The sequence below is a fragment of the Nycticebus coucang genome, chromosome 8 (genome assembly GCF_027406575.1).
Source record: "Nycticebus coucang isolate mNycCou1 chromosome 8, mNycCou1.pri, whole genome shotgun sequence".
NCBI classification, from domain to species: Eukaryota; Metazoa; Chordata; class Mammalia; order Primates; family Lorisidae; genus Nycticebus; species Nycticebus coucang.
The window spans coordinates 36,739,150-36,764,778 of record NC_069787.1 but is presented as its reverse complement, the minus strand read 5'-3'; the positions used below and the strand labels follow the sequence as shown (position 1 = coordinate 36,764,778).

Genomic DNA, 25,629 nt, shown 5'->3' with positions numbered 1-25,629 from the left:
TTACGACTGCAAACTAGTACAACCTTTCTGGAAGGAAGTATGGAGAAACCTCAAAGCTCTGAAGCTAGATCTCCCATTTGATCCTGCAATCCCATTACTGGGCATCTACCCAGAAGGAAAAAAATCCTTTTATCATAAGGACACTTGTACTAGACTGTTTATTGCAGCTCAATTTACAATCGCCAAAATGTGGAAACAGCCTAAATGCCCACCAACCCAGGAATGGATTAACAAGCTGTGGTATATGTATACCATGGAATACTATTCAGCTATTAAAAAAAATGGAGACTTTACATCCTTTGTATTAACCTGGATGGAAGTGGAAGACATTATTCTTAGTAAAGCATCACAAGAATGGAGAAGCATGAATCCTATGTACTCAGTTTTGATATGAGGACAATTAACGAAAATTAAGGTCATGGGGGGGAAGGAAAAGCAGAGAGAGGGAAGGAGGGAGGTGGGTGGGGCCTTGGTGTGTGCCACACCTTCTGGGGGCAAGACATGATTGCAAGAGGGACTTTACCTAACAAATGCAATCAGTGTAACCTGGCTTATTTTACCGTCAATGAATGTCCAACAACAACAACAACAACAATAATAATAAATTCCCCTGGTTTCAGGGTAGAAAAGAGCCTACAGGGAGTCATGAGCAGAGCAGGGGGACTGTGTATATGGCGGGAGCAACATGTGAGGGGAGCCGGGACAGGGCCTGGAGGCCAGTGATGAGATGAGGTGGGAGTGGCTAGAAGTCTAGATTTATCTAGAAGGTGGAGTGAAAAAGAGTTTGACAGTGGATGAGATGAGGGGCCATAATGAAGGAGGAACATCAAAGACTACTCCAAGGTTCTTGTTGTGGACATCTGGAAGAATCATTTATTATGATGGGAGAATGATAATACCTAATGGTTAAGGCTGTGTCAGGGATAAAATGAATGCACTTTCTGAACTTGAAAATATCCTATGGATGTAAACAATGAAAATTAGCTGCCTAGAAATTTCTAATTCTCAAATAAAGATGTCCAGATATTAATGTTTTAAGGTCAAAAGGCAGTGTGGACTTTTCTCATTGATGTTTTTCTATTCCATAAGGAAAGTTATTTTGAATGGCCCAGTGGCTCATTCAAGAAAACATTGTGTACACCAACAGGCAATTCCCAGTGATTCTGATGATCCTTTTATGTTTCAAAAAACATTAAAGTGGATACAATTTAAAACTTCAGCTGTGTTTTCTTAAAAATTCCTTTCTCTCTCCCACTCTTTAAGCTGTGACATTACTCTGATATTTCTATCCCTTTTCCCCATACGAGAGGGCTCAACAAAGCTATTTTAAATCTAAGTGAAGAAAAATTTAGTCCATAAACATTTTTAATTTCTTGGAATTCCCCTTATAGAATTAAGATTGCTCACCCTGATTTAGGCCACATTGAATCTGATGGTGTGATCAGGGCATCCATTGATTACTTTTCAGAGCTATTTTAAGCTCTCCTGTATTTCCTGGAAGGGTTAATTTTCATATGGCAGTCTAGTTATATGAAATAGCTATGGAACCTGCCAGAAGTGAGCAGGTTCTGTCACCTGTAGGGTCAAGGTAGCCTGAAATGCATTAATAAGGTGATTTTACAAATGAATCCAAATCAGTGCTATTTCCACGAATACAAATGAAAAGAATGTGGGAAATGACAAAACAATACCCAGGTCAGGTGGTTGTTGTGGGGAATAAATGAGAGAGTGTCTGTAAAACTCCTAGAATAGTGCTGCAGAGGGGCCCACAATGTGGGTTGAGGTAACTGATCCTTTTAAAGCAGTTGAAAAAAAAAATAAAAGAGCAGTTTCGAGGACAGATCCCTTCATTCCTATTTTTGTTCTCTTTCTGCCTGCTCCTCTTCCTTCCCCTTTCTCTTTCTGCTTCCATCCCGCTCACTCATGTGCTGGTTCCTTCAGCAAGTATTTTCCGAGTACTCATGAGGCAGGATTTTGCTGAAGATGCAGCATCCCTGCCTGTATACCAGTGGTTCTCAACCTTCGTAATGCCACAACCCTTTAATACAGTTGCCGTGGGTTGTGACCCACAGGTTGAGAACCGCTGCTGTATACTATAGGAATCTAACAGAATTCTCAGCCCCTCGGCATTGAGACTAGGATGTTTACCATTGAGGGGAAGAAGTACCACAAAGATATCCCATTAATATTTTTGGAATATGCATGTATGCCAAGAATGTGAAAAGAAGGAGGAAAAATTGACCGCAGACATTTCATAAGATAAGCTAATTTAATCGAGAGAGAGCTATTTGTGCTTCATTGTGGATGGTTGACAAAGGACTGAGTATGTACTTAGGGCCTGGCTCACTTCTCCAAGGCCTCTGCATGCCCCCAGACAGAAAAACTTTGCCATAATTCCACCTTGAGTTGGAACAATTTGGGCCCAACACAAGGCAATGCCAATTCCCCAAATCCAAGCCAGAGCTTGAGTTCGGTAACCAGTCTGCAGCTCACGGGTGGCCTTTGCTTTCTCTGGAGCCCTTCAAACCTGAGCCTCTCTGGTACCCTGACTGGTAAGTATCTACCTTTCCCTGGAACCTTGGGCTTTCTTTGTTTCCTGGCACTCTGAGACACCACCGTGAGGGTACTGTGTTTTACTCTCTGACAGCGCATGCTGTGGTCTCCTTAAGCATTGGGACGTCCACTTACTGACCTGGCCACATGCTCCTGGACTTCTTACGTACACCTCTTTAAACCTGTCTTAATGAGTGGCCCTAATTTGCCAAACCTCTAGTACACACAACCAATTCTCACTTTCAGTGGCAGTTTTAGCACTGCAAACCCTATGACAAACCTACACATATTCAAAAGAGAGTTAATGAGACCTTTCTAGTAACCAGAGAAAGGTTCTGCTAAGCAGAATGATAGGAGGTTGACAAAGGGTATCTGTAGAATATTTGAGAAATAATGCATTCCTTTCAGCTGGTCAAATGGTCCACTATTCAGAGTTATGCAGCTCAACTCCTCTCAGTCCTCATATTTTTTGAGATAACAGGGCTGGTACAAGTGATTTAGTTTAATAGGCCAAGCCTAACATGTATTCAGTTGTCAATAAACATTTTCTGTATCAATCACTGGCTTAATCTGCAAAATAAATCTGTATTATTTTTTCTTTTTTTACCTATTCTTTTTGCTCTACTCGAAATTACTTAATTGGTTATTTTTTGTCAAGACTTTATAAAGTAAAGATGGTCACAAATTTTCTATTTACTGTCCATTCATTTAAATGCTGCACTGAATGTGAAAACTGATTCAATGTGAATTGATTATTTGAAGTTGGCTTATGGCCACTGCTCACAACTGATGGATGGGGCTGTTAATCACCTCACATACTTCTTATAGGTTTTGACCTGTATTGGAAGTCCTATCAGAGAAAGAGAAGAAATTCTTCTTCTTTGACAGCAAAAATGCAAATATAGTAATCATAAGAATTGAAGAGGCCTATACTAAATTTCATGGTCAAGTATTTTAATGCTTTCTTGTAAATCCTTTATATTTCTTTCCAGATAGTTCTGTGAAGATCTTGTTTTTGTTTTTATTTTTTATTTATTTATTTTTGAGACGGAGTCTCACTTTATCATCCTCCGTACAGTACCGTGGCATCACAGCTCACAGCAACCTCAAACCTCAGCCTTAAAGTAGGTGGAACAACAGATGACCACCATAATGCCTGGCTGTTTGTTAGAGACGAGGTCTCGCTCTCGCTCAGGCTGGTCTTGAACCTGCCTTGGCCTCCCAGAGTCCTAGGATTAGAGGCATGAGCCACTGTGCCTGGCCCTTTGTTTCTATTTTTGTTTTGATAAATGAATGGATGTGGATCCAAAATCACATTTGGTGAAGAAACACTTACCCAGAATGCTTCATGTTTTGAGGCTTATCCATTCGGACAGCAAGTTTGATTTTGAGATCTTGATCAGGGCAGTTTTTGGAGACCGTCATCTTGTGCCACTCAGACTGCTTGGGACTGTTTGGGGTGGGATGGAGAATAACCTGTAGGGAAAAAAGACAATCATCTTAGCCAGAAAACAGAAGAACTGTTATGTTTATATACATTAGAAACTTCAGTGCTGAGCAGTAGAGTGATGTGAGCAGGTCCCCTGCCAAGGCTTCGCCAGGCGCTGTGGCTGCCTGGAGACGAGCTGCCAGGCCCAAGGACAGAAATACGCTCTCCTGCGCCTCCTCTCCCTTTCTGGCTAATTTTGTAAAAGAAAAAAAATCATGATTCTGTGGTTCTGCTTTGACTTTACGAAAGTTCAGGGTCCTAAAGAAACCCGGAACGGGGCATGCTGTGTGAATGGCAGACGCGTGCTTCAGTATTACAGGGCCCTTCTATCCCACCTTTTCTCCCCCCTATTCTTTACGATTTCTTTTACTATTTTAAATCAATTAAAGGCCACAGAGGAAAATGTAAGGGTACTTTTTAGATGAGGAGAAATGTAAGGCTTAGAGAAGGGAAGGGACCTGCTTAGAGTCACACCTTTCAACCCAGTTTCACCTGATTGGAAATCCTATCAGATAACACTCAACCTCGCCCTGGTGCACATGGTGTGGAGAAGGATCAGCTCCTAGAAAATGTCTCTCACTGGTGTGCTTCAGAGAGGGCACTTGGACTTGAGTCTTCTGCCTCAGTTCTCCTTGTCTCAGACACTGGGAGTGAAGTGAGAAGTAGGTAACTCATTTTATGTTACCTTAAACATTTATGTAACTTCATTTTCTATTTCATGATGATGGAGTTCTCAGGAGCCACATGGGATCCAAGGAACATGCACTCATGGAGGAATTAAATATTTGGAAAATCCCCTAAACTAAGGGAACATGAACTAAATATAGGCACAACAAAAGCTGGGCTTGCTAAGATTTGCTTCTATGATGGCAGTGTGCCCTGGTTTGTTGCACGCTGCTTTGGTTGTTTTCAAAGCATTTATTTTCTCCCGGTGCAGGAAAGGCGGGCTCCTTGCCTAGGCTTCTTTCTCCTCTGGAGGGAGCTGGGAGGGGCTCAGAGTCTCAGGGGTGGACTCTCTGGCCTTCTAGAAGCTGTATCAGCTATATCCGTCATGCAAGCATGGCCCTCGCTTAGAGGCTAGACATTTTTGTGCACCTATGGGAAATCCTCTCAGAAAGGTAGGAAGCTAAGGCAGAAAAAAAATAAATCAATTTGACATGCCTCATTTGTGCTGATTTCCCATGTCTTCAGATTCTGTGCCTGACCTTTTGACATTTTATTATACATTATATATGTTTACTTTGTGTTAATATATTACCTTACTATATATATCATAAAATACAGACAAATAAAAGATGAGCTAAAGATCTTAAAAAACGCTGTTTTCAAATGCCTTGCTAATTGTGGTGGTTCTTTACTACTGTTACCTATATTTTAAATATTTTAAGGTACCACATATATTTACAGCAAGTTGCATTGTTAATAAGATTGGCTGAAAATCTATAGTTCAAGTAGTCTGAATAATTGCAAAATGTCTGGACTGATGTCTCACCCCGTCTGATGAGGGCAGCACTGTTTTCATCTCCGGATACTAGACGGTCAGGCATCAACTCCAACATTTTCTTGTTGTTCATCAGTCTCCTATTACTAGTATCAGAGCTTTTTGACTTCTTAGGCTATTTGTTTATTTTGTGAGGGTCCATTTAGTTAAAAATATGTCATCAGATGTAGAAATTCACTTAAGTGGCACCGGCAAACTGCAACATGTCGTAGGATGGAGGCTGGAGGTAAATGAGAGTCAGGGTGTCTCTGGGTCACGGGGATATCTGCCTGCCCTCTAGGAACTGCTTGATCTTACATATCACCCTGAATCACATGCCACATCATGAGACCTGACCCTCTGGGAGATGGACAGGAGGGTGGTTTGGACTCCAGTGGAGCTGACCCTGAGTGAGGAAGGGGTTTGATATGCTGGGAAACCAGAAAGGGGTGGGACTGTAAGAGAAACCCCAGCCAGGACCAGAACAGCAGCCGCAAAGGCCCTTGGCTTCCTTCTGCTCCTGCTCATTTGGCAAAATCAAAGCAGGAGCGGCACTCTGGGCGCCCGGAGCTCGTTAACAGGCCTCCCACCATATGGATTCTGGGCACGTTTCCCACTGGCAATATGGTGTCCATTCATGTCACAAATGGCCACAGCTCATTACTGGCCGCTCCACAAAGGCTTCTTCCCGCCTTGTGGTTGCTCCTGGGGAGACTGTCTCTCCAGAGTGGATGGAGAGATGAAAGGACTGCAGTTGGCTTCCATCTTTGTCACCACGCTGCCACGCCCCTGACGGGCCCATGGCTCTGCTCCTTTGCATGCGTCAGCCCTGCGGGATTACTAGAGTCCTTCTGGTGAGCCTTGAGTAGACCAGGGACCTCATCTGGACATGGCAGGCTCCTGATCAGCACTTCCGCTTCTCAGCCAACCCCCAGTGTGCTGTGCTTTGATGTGGGGATGCTGATGTGCCCCCCATGACCCACAGCCAGCCACAGCTTCTCCTAGTTGCCTGGACACACAGGAAGGGCCTGTCCCAGGCCTCCACAGCTTAGCCTCTCTCTCTCTCTGCACCCCTGCTGCATCCCTGGGGAAAGTGTCCGCCCTGCTGCTCAGATGCAGCTGGGCCTTCTTGCTGCGCACTTCCTGCCCAGCTGTCCTTTCTCTAACAGAACACTTCCCGCATTGCACTGTAACTTCTGGTTTTATGTCTGTGTTTTACATCTAGTATACTTTGTGAGGGAAGGATTTGTGCCTCTCCTTACTCCTGTTTGCTCACAATCCTATCTGATGAATGAAAATTTGATAATATTGCAGCACTGACAGGGGCGCAAGGAAACAGGTGCTCTCTTACGCCTTGTGTGGAAGTATCAGATGGACATGCTCTTTAGGGGACAGTTTGGCAGTATCTGTCACATTTCAAATTTTAGTCAGCAAAATAAAATTTTGGGGGAAATTTTACACACTATGCAAGGAAATAAATACAGGCTATTCACTGAAGGAGTTTATATAACCAAAGATGAAACAATCTAAAAATCCATGAATAGAGACTTGGTAAATAAAATGTCTACATCATAGGGTACTATGTAGCTATGATAGACCAGAAAAGGCTGGTAGAGATTAACTTCCAAACATACTGATATTTCAAGCAGCAGGTAGAGCAGTTTATTTACAGTAACTTTCCATTGTGCTTTTTTTTTTTCCTTGAGACAGAGTCTCACTTTATTGCCTAGGCTAGAGTGCCAAGGAGTCACATAGCTTATACAAACTCCCGGGCTCAAATGATTCTCCTATCTCAGCCTCCCAAGTAGCTGGGACTATGGGCACCCACCATAATGCCTGGTTAACTTTTCTATTTGTGGTAGAGATGGGGTCTCATTCTTGCTCAGGCTATTTTGGAACTCCTGAGCTCAAGCAATCTTCCTGCCTCAGCCCCCCACAGTATTAGGATTATAGGCATCAGCCACTGCACTCAGCCAGCTGTGATTTTTTAAAAAGAGGGATATATACACATATACTTATACTTCAATGCTTGAATATACACAATGTATTTTGGGAAGGATACACCATAAATTCAAAACAAAATTTTTGTTAGGGAAGGGATACCAGCACAAGGTAGAAGAGAGCATTGGCTTTCACTATCTACACATTTTATTTATTTATTTTTACAATGTGCATGGATTTTTTTAATTAAAAAGGTTAATAAAAATGAAACAAGGCAAATGAAGCAGACTAAAAAATGGTTGAATGAATGAATGTAACACCAGGATTTTGAATGTGGCTCTGCTAAGCTTGGGAAGAATCAGGGCATAGAAACACTCTCTTGTGGAGGTCCAAGGAACAGCCTCACATTATCACAAAAAAGACCACACTGTTGGGTCACCCAGCTGCTGTCGGTGTTGACGCTGTCAGCAGAGGGCACCCAGCCAGCACCGGGGCCAGGCAGGGAGGCTCTGCTGCCGCTAGTGGAAAGTTTGATTGGCACAAGGAAGAGACAACTAGTGTCTGGAGGAAGGTATGATGTGGCTGGAGCAAAGAATGAGTCATTACAAAATGAGTGTCTGTGTGGGGCTGAGGCCAGCTCAGGCTTCACCCGAGCTCAGGGTTTTATTTTTGCCTAGGGACAATTTAGTGTGGTGACAATTGCTCCACAGAGGAGTCGGTATCATTCCTGGCAGGTGGCTGAACCCTCTGGACAGCAGTATGCCATGGGCACAAAAGAGGCCCTGACTGTGTCTGCCTCAGTGTGTGGTGGCGAAGGGGCCCCTAGGGGCTACGCATGACAGTGGCCTGGCCAGTGACACCTGACACGTGGGCCCCTGACTGCCTGGGTGGCTCTGGGAAAGTCTTCTGCCTTCTGTGAGTATGAATTTTATCCTTTAAAAAACAAAGGATTTGAATAGCCCAGTGGGTTAACTTTCCTGAGTGGAAAAAGTTGTTTGTTTTTTTTTTGCAGTTTTTGGCTAGGGCTGGGTTTGAACCTGCCACCTCTAGTATAGGGGCCCAGGGCCCTACTTCTTTGAACCACAGGCACCGCCCCTGAGTGGAAACAGTTTTGAGAAGCTGGTGAATACTTGGGCCTGGCCAGTCCAGGAAAACGCATGTAGCCCTTCCCAGCCCCCTAGGTATTTGCAAATGATTTCCAGGGCATCTGGGCTCCTGGGAAGCCCGTTTGTGGATCCAGCTGGAGCATTCCTGGACTGGTCAGTCATGCTCATCTCTTCTCACACGAATATGTTGGGTCTCTGAGACTCTTATGATTCTTGACATGCACCTTCTCAGAAAAAGAAAAATTTGAGAAAAAAACAAAAAATGGGTTACTTTCTCTACTCTGTGTCTTCCCTAGGAACAGAAATGACTAACTCATGTCTTAAAGAAAACAGCTAAACCTTTTCTTTTATGCTTCTCCTCCCTATTCTGGGAGGGGTACTGTTTTTGTTTTTGCTGTTTACCTTATTTACTTTTTATTTTTCCCATGTGTAGTTGATGCCCTAGTACTATGATTCCATATCCTATGGAATGGAATAGGATCATAGCCTAGTACTATGATCCATAGTACTATGATTCCATGTAGATGAGAGCCAGACTGAGAGAAAGAGGGAAAGAAAAAAAATGCGAAAAAAGAACTCACAGAAAGTGAATTCTGGCTGGCACTGTTAGGTTATGTATGCCCGGGTGCTTATCTGGGGGTGGTCGCTTATTATTTAATAGCGGATACATCAGAGGGTCAGAGAAGTGGCCTGGCTAGGATTACACATCTTTGAGGAAGGATTACGTGTTCAAACAGTTACGTGCTATTACAACTCTATGGGCTGGGCTCTGGGCATAAAGTAGTGAACAAAATATTACATAGCTTAGGTTTCTTTCCCCACAGAGCTTTTACAGTCCAGTTGTGGAGACAAGCCACGATTTCTGTCAGTTCTCTGTCTCTTTGTTGTGTTGGTGATAAGCTCAGTAGAGGATGTGAACAGGGCTAGGGCCGGGGTTGAGCTAGTGAGTGAAGGAGGACGGGCCATCCGGAGAGGTCTCTCCAAGGAGGTGGCACTTATGCACAGAAGGTATTACATGTCTGAAGAGAAGACTCCAGGCAGATAGAAAGCCCCTGGAGGAGAGAAAGAATTCTTTTGTTTGAAGGACTAAAGCTTGGCCAACAATGCTGGGGGTACAGTGGACGGGATGAGTGTGTAGCAGGTGGAGGGGAACCGGTGGGCAGAAGCCGGATCCCACGGGTGGCGTGGGCCCTGCCAAAGAGTTCAGACTTTACCATAAGCGGTGTGGGGCCACGGAAACAAATGAAGCAAGTGACAATCCAAATTCTGAAAAGAGTACCGGCTGCGTGTACAGAACCAATGGCTGAGACAAAAGACAAAATCCCTCTGTCATTTCAGTGGTTGTCAAGGGGGCCCGTGACACACCGCTCAAGGGTGTTTGGAAATTTTGAGGACATTTTCATTGACAAAACACTTGGTGGTCTCCGTTGGCACTGAATGGTAGAGCCAGGGGTGTGAAGCCTCCTGCAAGGAGTCAGATCATCCTCCCCAGTGAGGAGTGTCCTGCAGCCCCTCTGAGGCAGAACAAACCCTGTTTATAATGCACTGAGTCTAAATCCTAACTCCTTCTTACATTTAAAAGCAAAATATTTTTGGTATGTTTCCAGGGAAGTCAAGGGAACTTCACCCCTTCAGTAAATCAGTTAACTGACCGTTGGGCTTAGGAGTCCCCAACCTAGCACACCTCCATATTCCACCATAGAGGTTTCGGTTGTCACCTTCCTGGTGACTCTCCACATGTGAGCAAGCAAAGCACTGTTTCTTTAGCTCTTTGAGTATTTACACTTCGAAAGTTTTTACTATTAATTAATTTCCTTTTGTTTCTCTTTTATGTCATTGTGTTGGCTTTGACATTGTAAGTTGGTTGGGCAGTTAAATCATCTAAGGATTTCACTCTAAGATGATAAAGGTAACAAATCTTTGCCACAGAGAATGTTTAGGTCTGATGGTGCTGACCCCTGCTCTACCTTCTACAGTGCAAAATCTTATTATCTTAGGATTATGGAAGAAAAGCTGAGGCTCAGAGAGGTTGAGGGACTGGCTCAAGGTCACACGGCTAATATAGAGTAGAGCCCGGGATTTAACCCCCAAAGCTGGCCTCTTGGTGGCCCATGCACTGGGGGCCCAGCTGGGGACAGCCACCCTCTGGAGTCAGTTCGAGTCCCCTTGTGACAGGCAGTGCTTACCCGCCCGAGCTCCTTGTCCTCCAAGGCCAGGACACCTGTGCTCTCTGTGAACAGCTTCACCTTCACAGCCGGCAGGGCATGGGTCGTGGAGAAGTCACCCTGGGTGCCCCACCTGCAGACAGAATCAGAGAGGTCAGTGTAGACGCGCCTGTCCTGACAAATGCTAAGTTATTCTCTTCTTCCCGGGTCAGGTGAATTCAGGGTTAAGCTGAGACAGCACTGGCTGTCACATCTTCCTCCGTCTCCTCCAGAGCTGCCAGAGTAACGAAAAGTGTTAATTAACTTGTTAGGCAAATGCAAGACAGATGCTCAGAAAGTTGCCACAGGGTCTTCACAGAGCACTATAAGGAATCACTTGGAATTAGCATGAAATCAAGTTGGTGAGAACTTTCTCCCATGTATTTGCTGTACCTACCAACTAATCAGGGCAACCACTATTATTTCATTGTATCTTGAATAGCCCTAGTTCTTGGAAATTATAGTTCTAGAGTTTGGGATGGGGCTTCATTTAGTTCAAGCCAATGCCTAAGTTTAAAACGAAAAGTCAGCAGTAGCGGTGGGGAGCAGGGCAGCCCCCTTCCCTCTGGCATTCAACAATGAGCTGAGTAAGGGGATGAGTGGAGCTCCACCCTGCCAGAGTCAAGAGAGATTAGAAGGCAGAGGAGGAGAATGTGGGAAAGGCCATGTCCTGCTCATGGTTTGTGAGTGTCTAGTCCTAGTTCTCTGCAGAGGGGAGCCTGGCTTACCTAGCATCTGGGGAGAGTGCCAAGTGTGGCTCACGGGAGCCTCTGATGTGGCCCGCAGATGTGCCTGCTTCACTCACTCATCATTATTCTTACAGAGAATTCTCCTCCATCCATTTTGTACCTGTACTTAGAGTGATCTTCTGGAAGTGTTAACTGGATTGCATTTGGCCCCACCCCAAACGTGCCCCCTGTTCCATTGTACTTGGGAGGTGAGCTAGACCCCTCAAACTCATCTCCTCTAGTCTCCTGGGCCCCTTGACTCTCCACCTCAGGCCTGTTGCATGCACGGTCCCTCTGTTGGCGATGTTTCTCCTACAGAACCCTTCACTGGGCTACCTCTTCAGGGCTCAGCTTAAATGCCACTTTCCCAGAGGACATGGCCCTTGATCTCTCAGTCTAAATTGGGTTCTAATATTAAACGCTAATATTGGTATAGTATTTAATTTTGCATCCTAGCAATCATTGGATTTGTAAATATTGAGTGTTGTGATTGTTTAATAGCAGAATCCCTTAATATTCTGTAAGTTCCCTGAGCATAGGGACTGTGTGTGTTTTTTCTGTGTTGTAATACTTAGAACTTAGCACACTGCTTGACACAGAAGCTATATAATAAACATTTGTTGAATAAACAAATGATGCCAAATATACACTCTTTTACAGAACTAGGAAGCAACATAGATACAATTTTGTATAAAGAATTTTTCTTTCCTTTTTTTTTTTAGACAGAGTCTCACTTTGTCACCCTTGGTAGAGTGCCATGGCATGAAAGCTCACAGCAACCTCAAATTCTTGGGGTCAAGTGATCCTTTTGCCTCAGCCTCCCAAGTAGCTGGGACTAAAATGGCTGCTATAATGCCAGGTTATTTTTAAAGATGGGGTCTCGCTTTTGCTCAGGCTGGTCTTGAACTCCTGAGCTCAAGCAATCCACCCATCTTGGCCTCTCAGAGTGTTATGACTATAGGCGTGAGCCACCAGGCCTGGCTAGAATTTTTCAATTTACTTTATAGAATGACCAATTTTCACATTGTAAAATACTCATCAAAATAGGATTTCTAAGGACTCCATAATGTTACATCTTACGTAAGCATAATAATTTATCTAACTATTGTTCTGTTATTGAAATTGGGTTGGTCATTCATTTTGTATTTCATTTCTGGTTATTCCCTTGGACAGAGACCTAGATGGGAGATCACTTCTTCATTCATCAACAAATATGTAGAGCTTTTAAAGTGTTGTAGGAACTGTGCTCACCAATGAGTACTTTCAAGATTTGAGATATCCATTGTCCAAATGCTTTCCACATGGCAGTGACTGTCCTACCATCTGGGAAAGAGGATGCAGACCATAGGGCATCCTCGTCAGCACCGAGTGTCACAATTCACCTTTTATTCTGGCCTATTTTCTCATTGTCGCTTTTGTGGGCATGTCTTTGACAACTCAAGAGCTTTCATGATTCACCCTGTATTTGCCAGCTGCTTGTATTCTTTTGCAAATTACAAAAACCTGCCTCTAGTCTCACTGTTGCACATCCAATCACATAAAACCCATTAATCAAACTCACAGACACAGGGAATCTGGTGGGAGGTGACCAGAGGGCACCAGAATGATTAGATGAGAGGGAACCCAGATCCAGGGATCTAATGCATGAAAACCATAAAGAAAGCTCAGCAGTCACAATAGAGATGGGCGAGGCCAGGAGACAGGACCAAGAGTGACAAGTTTCCAACACAGCAGCAGCAAAATGTTTGAGGTGCAAACAGAAACTGCTATCTGGGCACCATTTGCAGCAAGCACCTAGGCTAGGGACACCTTGGTCCTGGTGTTTTCTTCCTCAGCTATAAAATAAGCTCATCTCTCAGAGTAGTTGTAAAGACTAAATAGCTGCAGCTTTGCAATAGGATGACAACCCCACACATTTTGGTCACCTTCCCTTCCTGAAGGAAGGAGATGTATTCTAGCAATAGTGATCTATTTTATTTTATTTATTTATTTATTTCATGCTTCATTGGCACACAATAATTGCACGTACTTGTGAGGTAAAAAGTGCTGTTTTTGTACAGACATACAATGTGTAAAGGGCAAGTCAGGATTTTTTGCATATCCATCACTTCAAATATTTATCACTTTTTGTGTTGGAAAAATCCAAAATCCTCTCTTCTACCTATGTGAAAATATACAATAACCAACTGCCCCCCATAGCACTGGAGAGCCGCTAGAATTTCCTCCCAGCTAGCTGTACGTTTGGATCCTTTGTGTCACCCATCCAAGTATTTATCAAGCACCTTCTAAGTTATCTTACCCTGTGAAAAGGAAGGAAGATGGACAATACCCTTTCTACTACAATAGTAAACAATGAAACAGTTATTATTGCTGCCATTTCACAAGTGAGAAAACTGAGGAGAAACTCAAGATAGTGCCTGCTTTGTTCCACTGAATTGTGACCAAACTGGACTAGAACCCAAGTCTCTGATCTCCACATTATAGCTCCCTGCTATGAGAGTCATAATGATCAGTCACAAGCATTACCAGTGATCAGCAATACTGGCAAAGAACATGTCCATCAATTTGTTATTCATGAGTAATTGTGCTATTAATTTCTTCATCCATTCATCATACTTGGTCTTGGGGATGAGAAAGATTTCTGCTAGAAACCAAGAATTCTGAAATAACAAACTTCAATGCTCTACTGCAAAGAGAACTGGAGCTTGGGGCTATGGGGGTACCTGCATCCCCATGACACAGTCCTGGGGCTAGTTTGTAGGGATTTCCTGGCTTGCTCAGTGGGTATCAACCTCATCCTGGCTGAATCCCTGTTGCTACCCAAAGATGCTCAGCTCAGAAGACCTGTAACATGACTCAGACTGCGGGGAAGTGATGTGTCTGAGAATACATCAGCTGGATGGAATGTAAAGCATGGGAGGCTGCCCCAACAACCCTTGTCTACTTAGACACCAAGTAGCTTTTCCTCTCCAGCAGGCCCGCAGCTGTGCTTTTGACTTCCTACCATGACCTCTGGCTTACTTCAAGTTGTTAGGTCACTACCAAATCCCAAGGTAACCATCAGGTTCCAAAACGATAACCTGACCTAGTAGAGCAGACAAAAAAGAGAAGCTCTCCAGTCTGATCAGGACTGGCTGGGTAATTTTCAGAGTCCATTGCAAAGTAAAAATGCAGGGCTCCTTTTACAAAAAGCAGGGGAAAAAGGCCATTAAGAGTACTAAACTATTCCAGACTCCCAAATTCCATCTCTACACCAAGTCTTCAGTTTATTGTGGGGAGAATCTGTTCTTGAAAGCTTTAATCTTTGCAGTCATCATTGGGGCAATTTTCCTCAGAGTGGGTTTCCTAGGATCACAGGAGACAAACAAAGATAATGGGGATTAGGGACAATGGCACTTCCAAAGGAGACAGGAATCTTTTGCTTTGAGGAACCTATTGGTCTCCTATCCTGCAGTCTACAGGTGCTGCTCCAGGAGCCTGCGTGCCACAGGCCCTGCCTCGTTGCTTGGAGCACACTGCAGATTTCTGAAGAAGATGTGAAGCTTCAGGCTCACTGAGGATTTTAAGGTCAGTTATACTTTTGTTGTTCATTAGCCTCTTTGTACACTATAAGACACAGTTTAATTAATAAATATTGCTCCCGGATTGTATTTTTTTTAGAAAGTACTAAAATATAAAGTGATTTTCTTTTCCTGAATATTTCTTCTGCTCAGATGCATGCTCCATTTTCCCTTGGGACTTCACTTACATACACAAGTTCCAAGATAAAATTATTAAGAATTTTGAGATGGCAGCCTGGGTCCCTCTTGAGCACAGGTCACATGTCACCAAGCTGGCTCTGATCTAATGCCACCCCATTCCACTTAGCCTTGGCTAAGGGGGGCCGTGCAGTGGATGTGAGCTGCCACTGCTGTGGACATGAACCTTTTGCCCTTTACAGTCATTGGAGTCTGTGACAACTGCTCCTGGCTCCTTTCTGCCGATGTAGCCTACCCTTAGGAGAATCAAGGTTTAATTATCAACACCCTTCCCTATCTCCCTTTCCCTTTTAGAAAAAAAGTCAAGAAAATGTCCCCTCTTTGTCTTTGTCTTTTTTATAGCCAGGGAGAGACCTGGCTATGTTTATATAAAATTAGCTAATATTTATTCAGATTACTATGGGTTAGGCACAAATTACTATCGCTTAAGTCAGCAGTTCTCGACCTGTGGGTCACAACCCCTTTGTAACAATGAAAATACATCCTGCATATCAGATATTTACATGACGATTCATAACAATAGCAAAATGATAGTTATGAAGTAGCAACGAAAATCATTTTATGGTTGGGGGTCACCACAGCATGAGGAACTGTATTAAAGTTCCTAATACAGCATTAGGAAGGTTAGGAAGGTTTAGAACTACTATCCTAAGTGGTACATAGTCGTGTGTGCAAGTATCTTTTTCAGGCCTCTTGGCCATCCTGTGAAATACCTAAAAGTGAAAAGTGTCACCTCCTGAGTTACAGATGGAGAAACTGAGACTCGAGAGGCTATGTCCTGTGTCAGTGAATGGCAGGGTGACTCTGCAATCCAAACTCTTAACCCTGCCACCAAATTGCCTCCTCCACTCTCCCCACCAGCTCACTCCTTTGTCTGTTGATCCAGTTAACTTAAGTTACCTCTAACTCAGAGGGAAAGTCCTGTTTGAAGACAGCTTGAACTTGTGCTGACTCTGGCTTCTAACTTTGGATGTATTTCACATGTTCAGAAGGCTTCACAGAGCACTACATCCCAGACAGACAAATTAGCCAGTGAAAGGAGCATCAAAAGCACTTGGCTTTTTGGTGGGGCCACATGTCCATAAACGAGTCTATTCCTCATGGTCGCATTTTCCTCTGCCTGTTGCTTTTCCCTTGCTGTGCAATTGCCTGTGGCTTTTAAGATGAATTCCTCTTCCTGAAAGTTTTCTTGAACTGAAATAACAATTGCACTTGGATTCAAAAAGACCAAGGCTGGTGATATTTATTGCAAGCAGAGGTTTGAAAAGGTTAACTGACTAACTCTTCTCTGAACACAAGGTAGATAAAGTGAAATGGTTAAGCGTCCCTTTTCTTGTGATCCCATCATTTCTACCAATGTTCTTGCACTGTGGTCAGCTTACAAAAACCTTAAAAATAGCCACTATTTATGGAATGTTTCTTGATTGCCTGGCCCTGGGCTTAGTGCTTTTTGTGGATTATCTCATTTAATTTTTCTGATGGCTCTGCAAGACGTATTATGTTATTATTTGTATTTCTTTATTTTTGAGATAGAATCTCATTCTGTCACCCGGAGTAGAATGCAGTGACATGATCATAACTCTCTGTAACCTCAAACTCCTGGGCTCAAGTGACTGTCCTGCCTCAGCCTCGTAAGGAGCCGGAACTACAGGTGCCCACCACCATGCCCTGTACTGTTTTTAGTGCAGACAGGGCCTCACTGTTGCTCAGGCTGGTCTCTAACTCTTGAGCCCAAGGGATCCTCCCAGCTTTGCCTCCTAGAGTGCTAGGATTCTAGGCATATTGCACCCGGCCATATCCCCACTTCATAAATAGAGAAACTAGGGTTTGGGGAGGTTAAGTAACTGGGCCAGAATCTCAGGTTATCATAGACCCAGGCTTTGACCTTAGAATTTCTGACCTCAAAGCAGTAAACCGGGTGGGCTTTACTTTTTTTTTTTTAAAGTCTCTTTGGGGGCAGCGCCTGTGTCTCAAAGGAGTAGGGCGCCAGCCCCATATACTGGAGGTGACGGGTTCATATCTGGCCCCCACCAAAAAAACTGCAAAAAAAAAAAAAAAGTCTCTTCTACCTAGCACAGGGTGTAGAGCACAATAAATATTTGTTTAATAACAAGGAAGGAGTGAAAAATTCTGAATAACCCTGTCACCAGATTCAGGGGCTTGCAGAAAGATGACCCAGGCAACAACTAAAAGTGTGTCACAGGCTCCTTTAATGACAGTTTTATTTCCTTGAGGATTAGGTGTCTTTTAGGAGCAACTCTCTGAAGTACTCTCAGCAGCTGGCAGCATGCAGGGAAAACTCAGCATATGAGTTTACAAGGCGCTGATCCTTGAAGGTCAAGGAATGTTTAACCAAGGGCTGGCAGCAATGTGGTTGCTAGTGGTATAATAATAGCAAGTGCCACTAAGATATAAAATTAGCTGTTATTACTTTTGGTCTTTCCATCCACAATCACATAAGCACAGACTGTAGAAATGCAGTCACCCACAGGGGCACCTCCAAATATGGAGAGACACGTGTCTCTTCCAAACCAAGTCGTTTTTTGCAAGAGCTGAGGAATAAATAGATGGACAGCCCAAATGACTAACCTACAAGCCCTACGTGGCTTTGGATAATGCTCCAAATTTTACTACTTCATTTAGAAAACACTTCCTGAATGTCCGCCACGTGCAAGTCACTGTGTTAGGTGCTGCCAGGAGTCCAAATGTGAGTGAGATATAAGTTCTGCCTTCATGGATATTATATTCTATTTGGGGAGAGCCCATGTGCAGACACGGTAACACTTAAAAGGCTTGAGAGTGAGTCTTAACTCTCACATCTGTAAAATAGGGATGAGAATAGTATCACCCCCCAGCCAGGTATGGTGGGTATACCTGTAACCCCAGCTACTTGAGAGGATCGCTTGAGCCCAAGAGTTCAAATCCAGTCTGGGAAATGTGGTGAAATCCCTTTCTCTTAAAAAAAAAAAAAAAAAAAGTACCAACTAGAGAGGAAAAGGTCCTCAACAGAAGGCTGTGTAGGAGATTAACTATTGAATATTCAGTGTTTAACTCAATATCTGACATATAAAAAGCACCAAATAATGGAAGGCTTCATTTTGGAATTGCAACTCCGGGTTGGTAAACATGGCCCATGGGCCATGCCTGGCTGAAACTGCTGACTCCACCCCATGGAAATACTTTTAATTTCAACAGCACGTTAGAAGCATGCTCACCCAGCATATTCACAGAGTTAAACGGTCAACATGCACTTACAAGGACAGCTCACCCCATGGAGATCCAATTTGCTGCTCCAAATTCTTCATGAAGCTCTTAGCAGCCCTCTTGGGTTTAATAGAAAATTTGGGCTTGTGGATCCCAGCATTTCAGACACGTGGTGCCCAAATGCTGCTCCAAATCCACTGCAGCTGATGCATCTGGTCACACCACATCATTATTAGTATCAAACAATCAACACGAGTAGCAGATAATTCATACTTGGGGGGAGAGTGGAGATGACTTTTAAAGTCATAGCACGTTATTTCTCAAAATCCATTCCACAGTGCTGTTGCTTTGAAAGTAAATACTTTGATGTGGGGGAGAAAACGAGGGAGAGGGGTCTGTGTGGGGGTGGGGTAGGGTGGAGGGAAATCTATGGGCAAAGCAACCTCGTACTGAGGGTTCGGGGAGCATCTGCGCGATCGCAGTCACATCTCTGTTTACTATTTAAAGCTTCTTATTTGTGAAGCCTCTTCAGACCATATGTTATCAACAAATGTTGCTAATCAAATACACACAGTAATTTTCATTAGAATTTTCCCCCCATGAACAAAAAAAGTCAACGTTTGCCACATAGGGAATATACCTCCCAAAATGACAGTAAACATCCACTGCAAACCTTTGACAACAGTGATATTTACAAAATGCCTGTGTGAGTAAGCCAGGAACACATCCACATTGGGCAAATAAGGACCCTCGGAGAATTAGAGTTTGTGCAGGTTGGTGCTGGGGTGGGGGTGATGTCATTAGTTGCCATGGTGACTCTCAGCATAAGGCCATAATTCACGTCTTGGAGACTGGATTTGCATTTATTCAAGGTATACGGCTCATGTGAGCTGGGTGTTAAATTGGTGCGGTTTATAAAATTAACTGTAGGCTTTAACAAGAAAGAAGTGTCATTTCAAGGAATGAAAGTGCCGTGGTCCTGTTGCTAAGAGGGAAAGTTACTAATTGCCTGGAGACAACGGCATTAAAATCCTTTGGCCTGCCTTTTAGGTAGACTGCAGGATATTCTACTGCAAGCCGATCAATTGAACCATCGCAGTGTGTCTCATGCAAACTCATTGGTAGGCTGGGAGCTGGGGCCTTAATGTACTAGAAAAGCTAAGCTACCTCTCATCTACACAAGTAAAGCATCTGCTTTGCAGAAATCGGGCCATCTGGGAGGTGGAGAGGTGAAGGCTTTGGTTTGCCTCCTTGACATTTCAGAGCTACCTCTCCACTCCGGGAGTCTGAAATCAAATGTGTCCAAACCTCAGTTTGAACTTTTCCACCTTACATCTGTTCCTTACAGCTCTCCTGGCTTAGTCACAGGAACTGCCAGCCACCCAGACATCATTCTTGTTTTCTCTTCTTTGCCCGACATCCACCTCATCCCAAATCTTTGATACTTCCTACTTACGGCACAAATCTGATTAGGGCTCTGGAAGAAAAAAGGTAGGAAAAGGAGGTTGGAAGTATCAGGAAGGGGTGGCTGGGGGAATATTTAAATAGGGTGGCCTTGGGAAATCACTAAGAAGCATTTATCTCCTGTAGAATGTATTCCTTTGTTTCCTTTGGTTACAAAGTCAGCTCTCCAAGGGCAGGGATCTGCATCTGTTTCCTCCCTTGCTGTGTCCCCGGTCTCTAACATGGCGACTCACACACGGGCACACTCAACAGGCACTTGCTGAAGAAATGAATTCATGGAATTGTGAATTCCTCTATACACATAAATCTGTGGAGATGAGATTCAAGTTGAAAGTGAAAGTTAACAATGTTTGATTATCCATGGACATTCTTTGGTATAGGTAAAGAGGTAGCGAGAAAAACTTCCCGAGAGCAAGGCCATGGTGCTTACTGCTGTATTTGTGTTTAGTTCAGTGCTAAGGGCAGAGGCCCCAGTCAGTGAGTTCCCACTGAGTCACAGCGAGAGGGACCAAGATACACGACACTTTGTGCATATACGGGAGGCCTGCATGTCAGGCCTCATTCTTCACCAGCTGTGTCACCCTGGCCAAGTCCTTGCAGAGTCTCTGTTTAATCTGTGTAATGGGGGAAGCAGCTAATATTTTTTTGTTCTAAAGACAAGAGTATTTGATTTCTAGCATTTCCTTTTCATTTTTCTTTTCTATTTCACCTTCCACTTTTTCCCACTAGAGCTCTTAGCATATTAGTCATTTTTTATAAATTCCTGGTCTGATGACTCCAATGTCTCTGCCCTTTGTGAGTCTTGTTCTGACGACTGCTCTCTCTCTTTAAATGGTGTTTACTTTGTCTTTTAGTATGCTTTCTAATTTCCATTGAAAGCAAATTTTTGTGGATATCCTGAAGAAAAAGAAGCTAGCACGGCTGCAGCAGCAATGTCTGCTCTAGCTCCTGCCCCAGCACACTGTAATTCTCAGCATCTGTCTTTCTCTCTGTCTCCTCCTTAGGAGATAGCCGTGTGCCCTGCAACCTTCACTCAGAAAGATCTTGAGATGCTACTTTTCAGTCTGATTGGCTTTTCACCTTGTGGTGAGGACAAGAACGACAACTTCCAAATTCTTTGCCTGCAGGACTAGGAACCAGAAGTCCACACTAGCCTGGATATTTGGAGATCTTATCCAGCCATGAGAACTTAGATTGTGTTATTCATGGAAGGTTGACTCTTAGGGAAATACAGAGGTGGTCAACAGGAAAAGCTAAATTTTCCAAGGTTGAAGCTAAACAACAGGGTACTGTGAGGAAGAACTCTCAGTGGCTAAATCATGGCGATGACAGCACGTCAGCTGACCTGAATGGCAGTGCTGCCTTCTCTAACATGGAGCACACAGCATGGCCCGGGGAGCTCCCTTGCTGTGAAAGGAGGCGAGGTGTTTGTCACTGGTAATGATGGCTCTGTCTCTCCCATCTAGGGCTCTTCTGCACCTCCATCACTTAGTTGCCTTCCTCTCATCATTTGTTTATTTTGAGTTCCTATGGATCTTCAGAGAAAATAAATTGTTCACTTCATGGCAGACAAAACAAGGGGCTCTCACAAGGTTGCAGGGAAAGCATTCCTTCATTTTCTCCTCTCTGTGACTCAACCAACCAACTCCTATTTAATTTCCAACATTGGGTGTTTTCCTATAATCACTTTTGTAACTTGAGCTGGTTATTATAGTCGCAACCTGTAATTCCCATGAATAACAGGGAATTATTCTATGTCTAACTGTGTCTTTAAAACTTGAATCTTCCTCAGGACACTTTGTAGCTGTCAGAAAGCTCAGGGATATACAAAACTCAGGCTACAGTTAGCAAGACCAGAGGAATTACAAAGTGTATTGCAAATACCTTTGAATTCCCATCAGTTTCATGGAGGGCATAAACCAAATGAACCCCAAGATGATGCTTCAAAAGAGATAATTTAATGTTTCAGTCTCATCTGACTTTTCTATGATGGAATACATTGTATCAAAAAGAATCCTATATGTGTGATTTCAAATTCCTACTTACTTTCTGTTTGATCTAAATCAACTGGGTCTCAGTTTCTTCACCTTGATGACGATAATACCCATCTTGCTAGTATAATTGTAAAGGCAACTGACACAATTTTTGTAAATTTCTATACACAATGGCCCAAGTATTACATGTTCATAACAAATATTAATGTTTCCTATTTTTAATTCCCTCCACCTCTTCTTTTTCTCAACATGTATTCTGTCCTCCAATCCAACTGAGTACTGTAATCTCTAAGAACATCTGGCATTATCCAGCCTGGATGCCTTTTGCTACCTCAGGCCGTTCACCGTATTTGTCTCTCTCTCTATTTTTATCCAGCGTTATGAACCAGTTTCCATGATTCCCTGATGAAGTGAGATTTCCTCTTCTTGCATCTATTTAAGCTCATATCTCTTATGATATCGAGCCTGTTTTATCAGGCATTATCCTTGCACTCATATTCTTCCTTCTATTATCCAGTGCCATGTTTTATTCTATCTATAGTACATGGATCATTATGAAAGTTTTGAGACACACACAAATCAAGAAACATAAAATCTTCCTGGATGGAAACAAATGAAGCCCTCCCAGCAACACCAATAAGCCAAGCAAGTTGAAACTTATGTGGGTGGATTAGAAAGGATGCTGTCAACTGTGTTTCTTGGAAGTGAAGTAATGGACCATAACACAGTCTATCTCAAAACTATTATAGTGACCTATGTAGGTCACTACATGGCTCATATACATTCCAGTATAAATTATTCCATGATAACCATATCAGTAGTTATTGGCTAATTCTCTGCCTCCCACCCTGTATCATAAGCTCTTGGTAAGTAATACACATTTTATCCCTCTAGTTTTGGGACCCACCTTAGTGGTATATTCATATTGGCATATTCCCATTGGTATACATTCCCACTGGTGCAATAAAATTTTGCAAAAATGAAGAAAAACAAAAAAGAATTACATTACAAAATGCTTCCCAGCCTGACTGTCAGCAAGCCTCCTATAAAGAGTGTAGTGATAATTATTCAGTGACACCTCAAAGACACGTACAGTCTCGACCAAATGCCAAACTAGAATCAAACATCAAGATACGAGCTGACCTTGCAAATGTTTCCCAATCATCTGAGCAATGGCTTCTGTGTTTTCTCATTCTTAGAAAAATAAAGTTGGGAATTGAATTTGGGTTTGACATTTTTGGCAGTGATGGCAAAAGGACTTGTTCTCACTTCTCTGACTTCTTTCTCTCAGGGTCTGGAACACTTCCTCTCCTGCACTGGCCTTCCCTGACCCTGGGACATAGGTCAGATGCTTGTTCAGTGAGATTCACTCTCTCCTGTCTTCTCCAAGAGAAGAGTTTTCTTCCTGCCCCACTTACGATGGGTTTATCCACGTGACCACTTCTATGTTTTGGTTTGAATATTTGTCACTTAGGCTATGGTTTGAATATTTGTCACTTCTAAAACTCAGATTGAACTTTAACCCCCAATGTGGCAGTATTGAGAGATGGGTCTTTTAAGAGGTAATTCATTATTGTATTAATGGGGTGAATGGGTTATTAACAGGGATGATGCTATCTGTGGCTTTCTAAGAAGAGAAAGAGAGACTCCAGCTAGCATCTCCGCTCCCTCACCAGGTGATGCCCTGTGCCACCTTGGGACTCTGCAAGAAGGCCCTCACCAAATACAACCCTTTGACCTGGGATTCCTCAGCCTTTATAACTATAATAAATAAACTTCTTTTTCCAAATAACTTACCTAGTTTCAGGTATTGTTAAAAAGCAACCTCAGAAAACAGACTGAGTCAGTAGCTTGACTTTTTCTGGTCAGTGGGACATGAGCAAATGTGATGTAAGCACAGGTTTGAAATGTTCCAGAGTGGTTGGGCTAGCTCTCCCATGCCTTTGTAATGAGCAAAGATTCCTCCAAGTAGCTGCTGTCCCCTAAGGCTGGATCTCAGAATGAACCACGAGGAGCAGACCTGGGCCCAACCTGGTGAGGAGCCAAGGCCAGCCAGACCCATAGCCTGAAGCTACCCAGCTGAGTCTAGCATGGATCAGCGGACCTCCAAAAATTTGCATAGGAATGAATAAGAATAAACAACCACAGTTTTAAGTCATTGTGTTTTGGGGTGTTTTGTTACATAGCAGTAGCTAACTGATACAGCCCCCCTAATCTGATACTTAATCATATCATTCTGTTTCTACCTTATGTCTTGTAGAGCAGTCTGGAGTCTTCAGTTAGAATATTAGATCATGTAGAGCCCAGATGCATTTATTGTCCTTGCATAACATATAAAGTCTGTGGCAGTCACTTGATAAACACCTGCCCAATGGCTTTGCTGGGTTGAAAATGACCTTCCTGTTTTGCCAGTGCCAAATGAGACAGAGTCTACGCATAGTGTGAGAACTGGACTGGTGCCGACTTGTGCTGGCTAAGGCTGCCACAGGCCCTTTCTAGGTTCCCTAATGAGCAAGCATGTCAACACTTCCCAGGGCTAAGGCAGGCAGCCAATGTCTCTCAAACCACTAGCGGTCAAGTGTTTCCAGGGGAAGCCCTAACCACATCAAAGGCACTCCCAACTGAGCCTCCCACATGGAACCAATAACCACAAAGCCAACTTCAGTACTCCCAGCATCTGTGCTCTGTCTGAGTCAGGACCTAAGTTGTGGTGGTCACATAGAGACAACTCTTATGGGATTCAGACACGGCCATTCAGGGCTTTGGCTGCCCTCCAAGCAGCCAGATCCCCTCCCAAGAGGCCTTTGACAGAGGGGATTATGGAAACTGTTGTTGGTTTGCACTGGGGAGAGGGTTGACTGCTCTCATGGGCTGGGTGCCCATCATCCCACAGAGAGGGGTCCCTGAGGACACTGTAGTGAGCCATGCTTGTCTCTTTCCTCAGGCAAGCTGGCTTGTGGGTTTGATCTTTATTTTCTCTGTTCAACATTTCTGAGAAACTACTGAAGAACGGCTATGAATGCCAGGAGTCTCAAAGGGAAATGAAGAATGAGGCCAGCTGGCCAAATGCCCTTCAGTGAGGGCAGAGATGTTGTCTTAAAGCATTGAGGAAATTGTTCTGGAGGCCAGGTGTATGGTACGGGCCCAACCTGGAGCCAGAGAGTTGTTCTTGAGAAATAATGAATTTCAGCTATGGAGAATTTTATCATTGAGACACCTGGACAAAGCAGATAAGAAAAACTCTGGCAGTTTTTTTCCCCTTCTATTTTCTTTCTTTCTTTTAACATTTTTTCTTTAGTTTCATTATCTAGAAGCACAGTTGTTCAAGGACACCAGGTGGTCCAAATGCTACAAATAGCCACATGACCTCCTGACAGATGCCAGAGGTCCAGATCTGTACATATCTGGTGCATACCAGGGCGATCGACTGCTAGTTACCTTTAACTCATTAAATTATTATTACCATAATATGAAAAATCACTCTACGTGAGAAATGCTGCCATTTTCTGTACATGTGATATATGAAGCAGCATGCATGTGAACTATATCTGTACATCTGAAACTCTACCCTGTACATGCCCACACACATGTCCCATATCTGTTTTTTTTTTTAGACAGAGCCTCAAGCTATTGCCCCAGGTGGAGTGCTGTGGTGTCACAACTCACAGCAACCTTCAACTCCTGGAATTAAGCAATTCTCTTGCCTCA

At 43.5% G+C, this 25,629-nt stretch overlaps 1 protein-coding gene across 13 annotated transcripts in view; it reads right to left on the bottom strand.

Moving 5' to 3' along the window:
* Nucleotides 1–25,629, bottom strand: part of CADPS (calcium dependent secretion activator) — a 499,139-nt gene that overhangs the window by 187,185 nt on the left and 286,325 nt on the right. For all 13 annotated transcript variants that reach the window (XM_053599820.1, XM_053599828.1, XM_053599822.1 and 10 more), the window contains exons 7-8: nt 10,756–10,867; nt 3,890–4,029 (exon numbers count right to left, since the gene is read on the bottom strand). In XM_053599820.1, the coding sequence (XP_053455795.1) occupies nt 3,890–4,029; nt 10,756–10,867 (252 nt within the window). The remainder of the gene's footprint in view (nt 1–3,889; nt 4,030–10,755; nt 10,868–25,629) is intronic.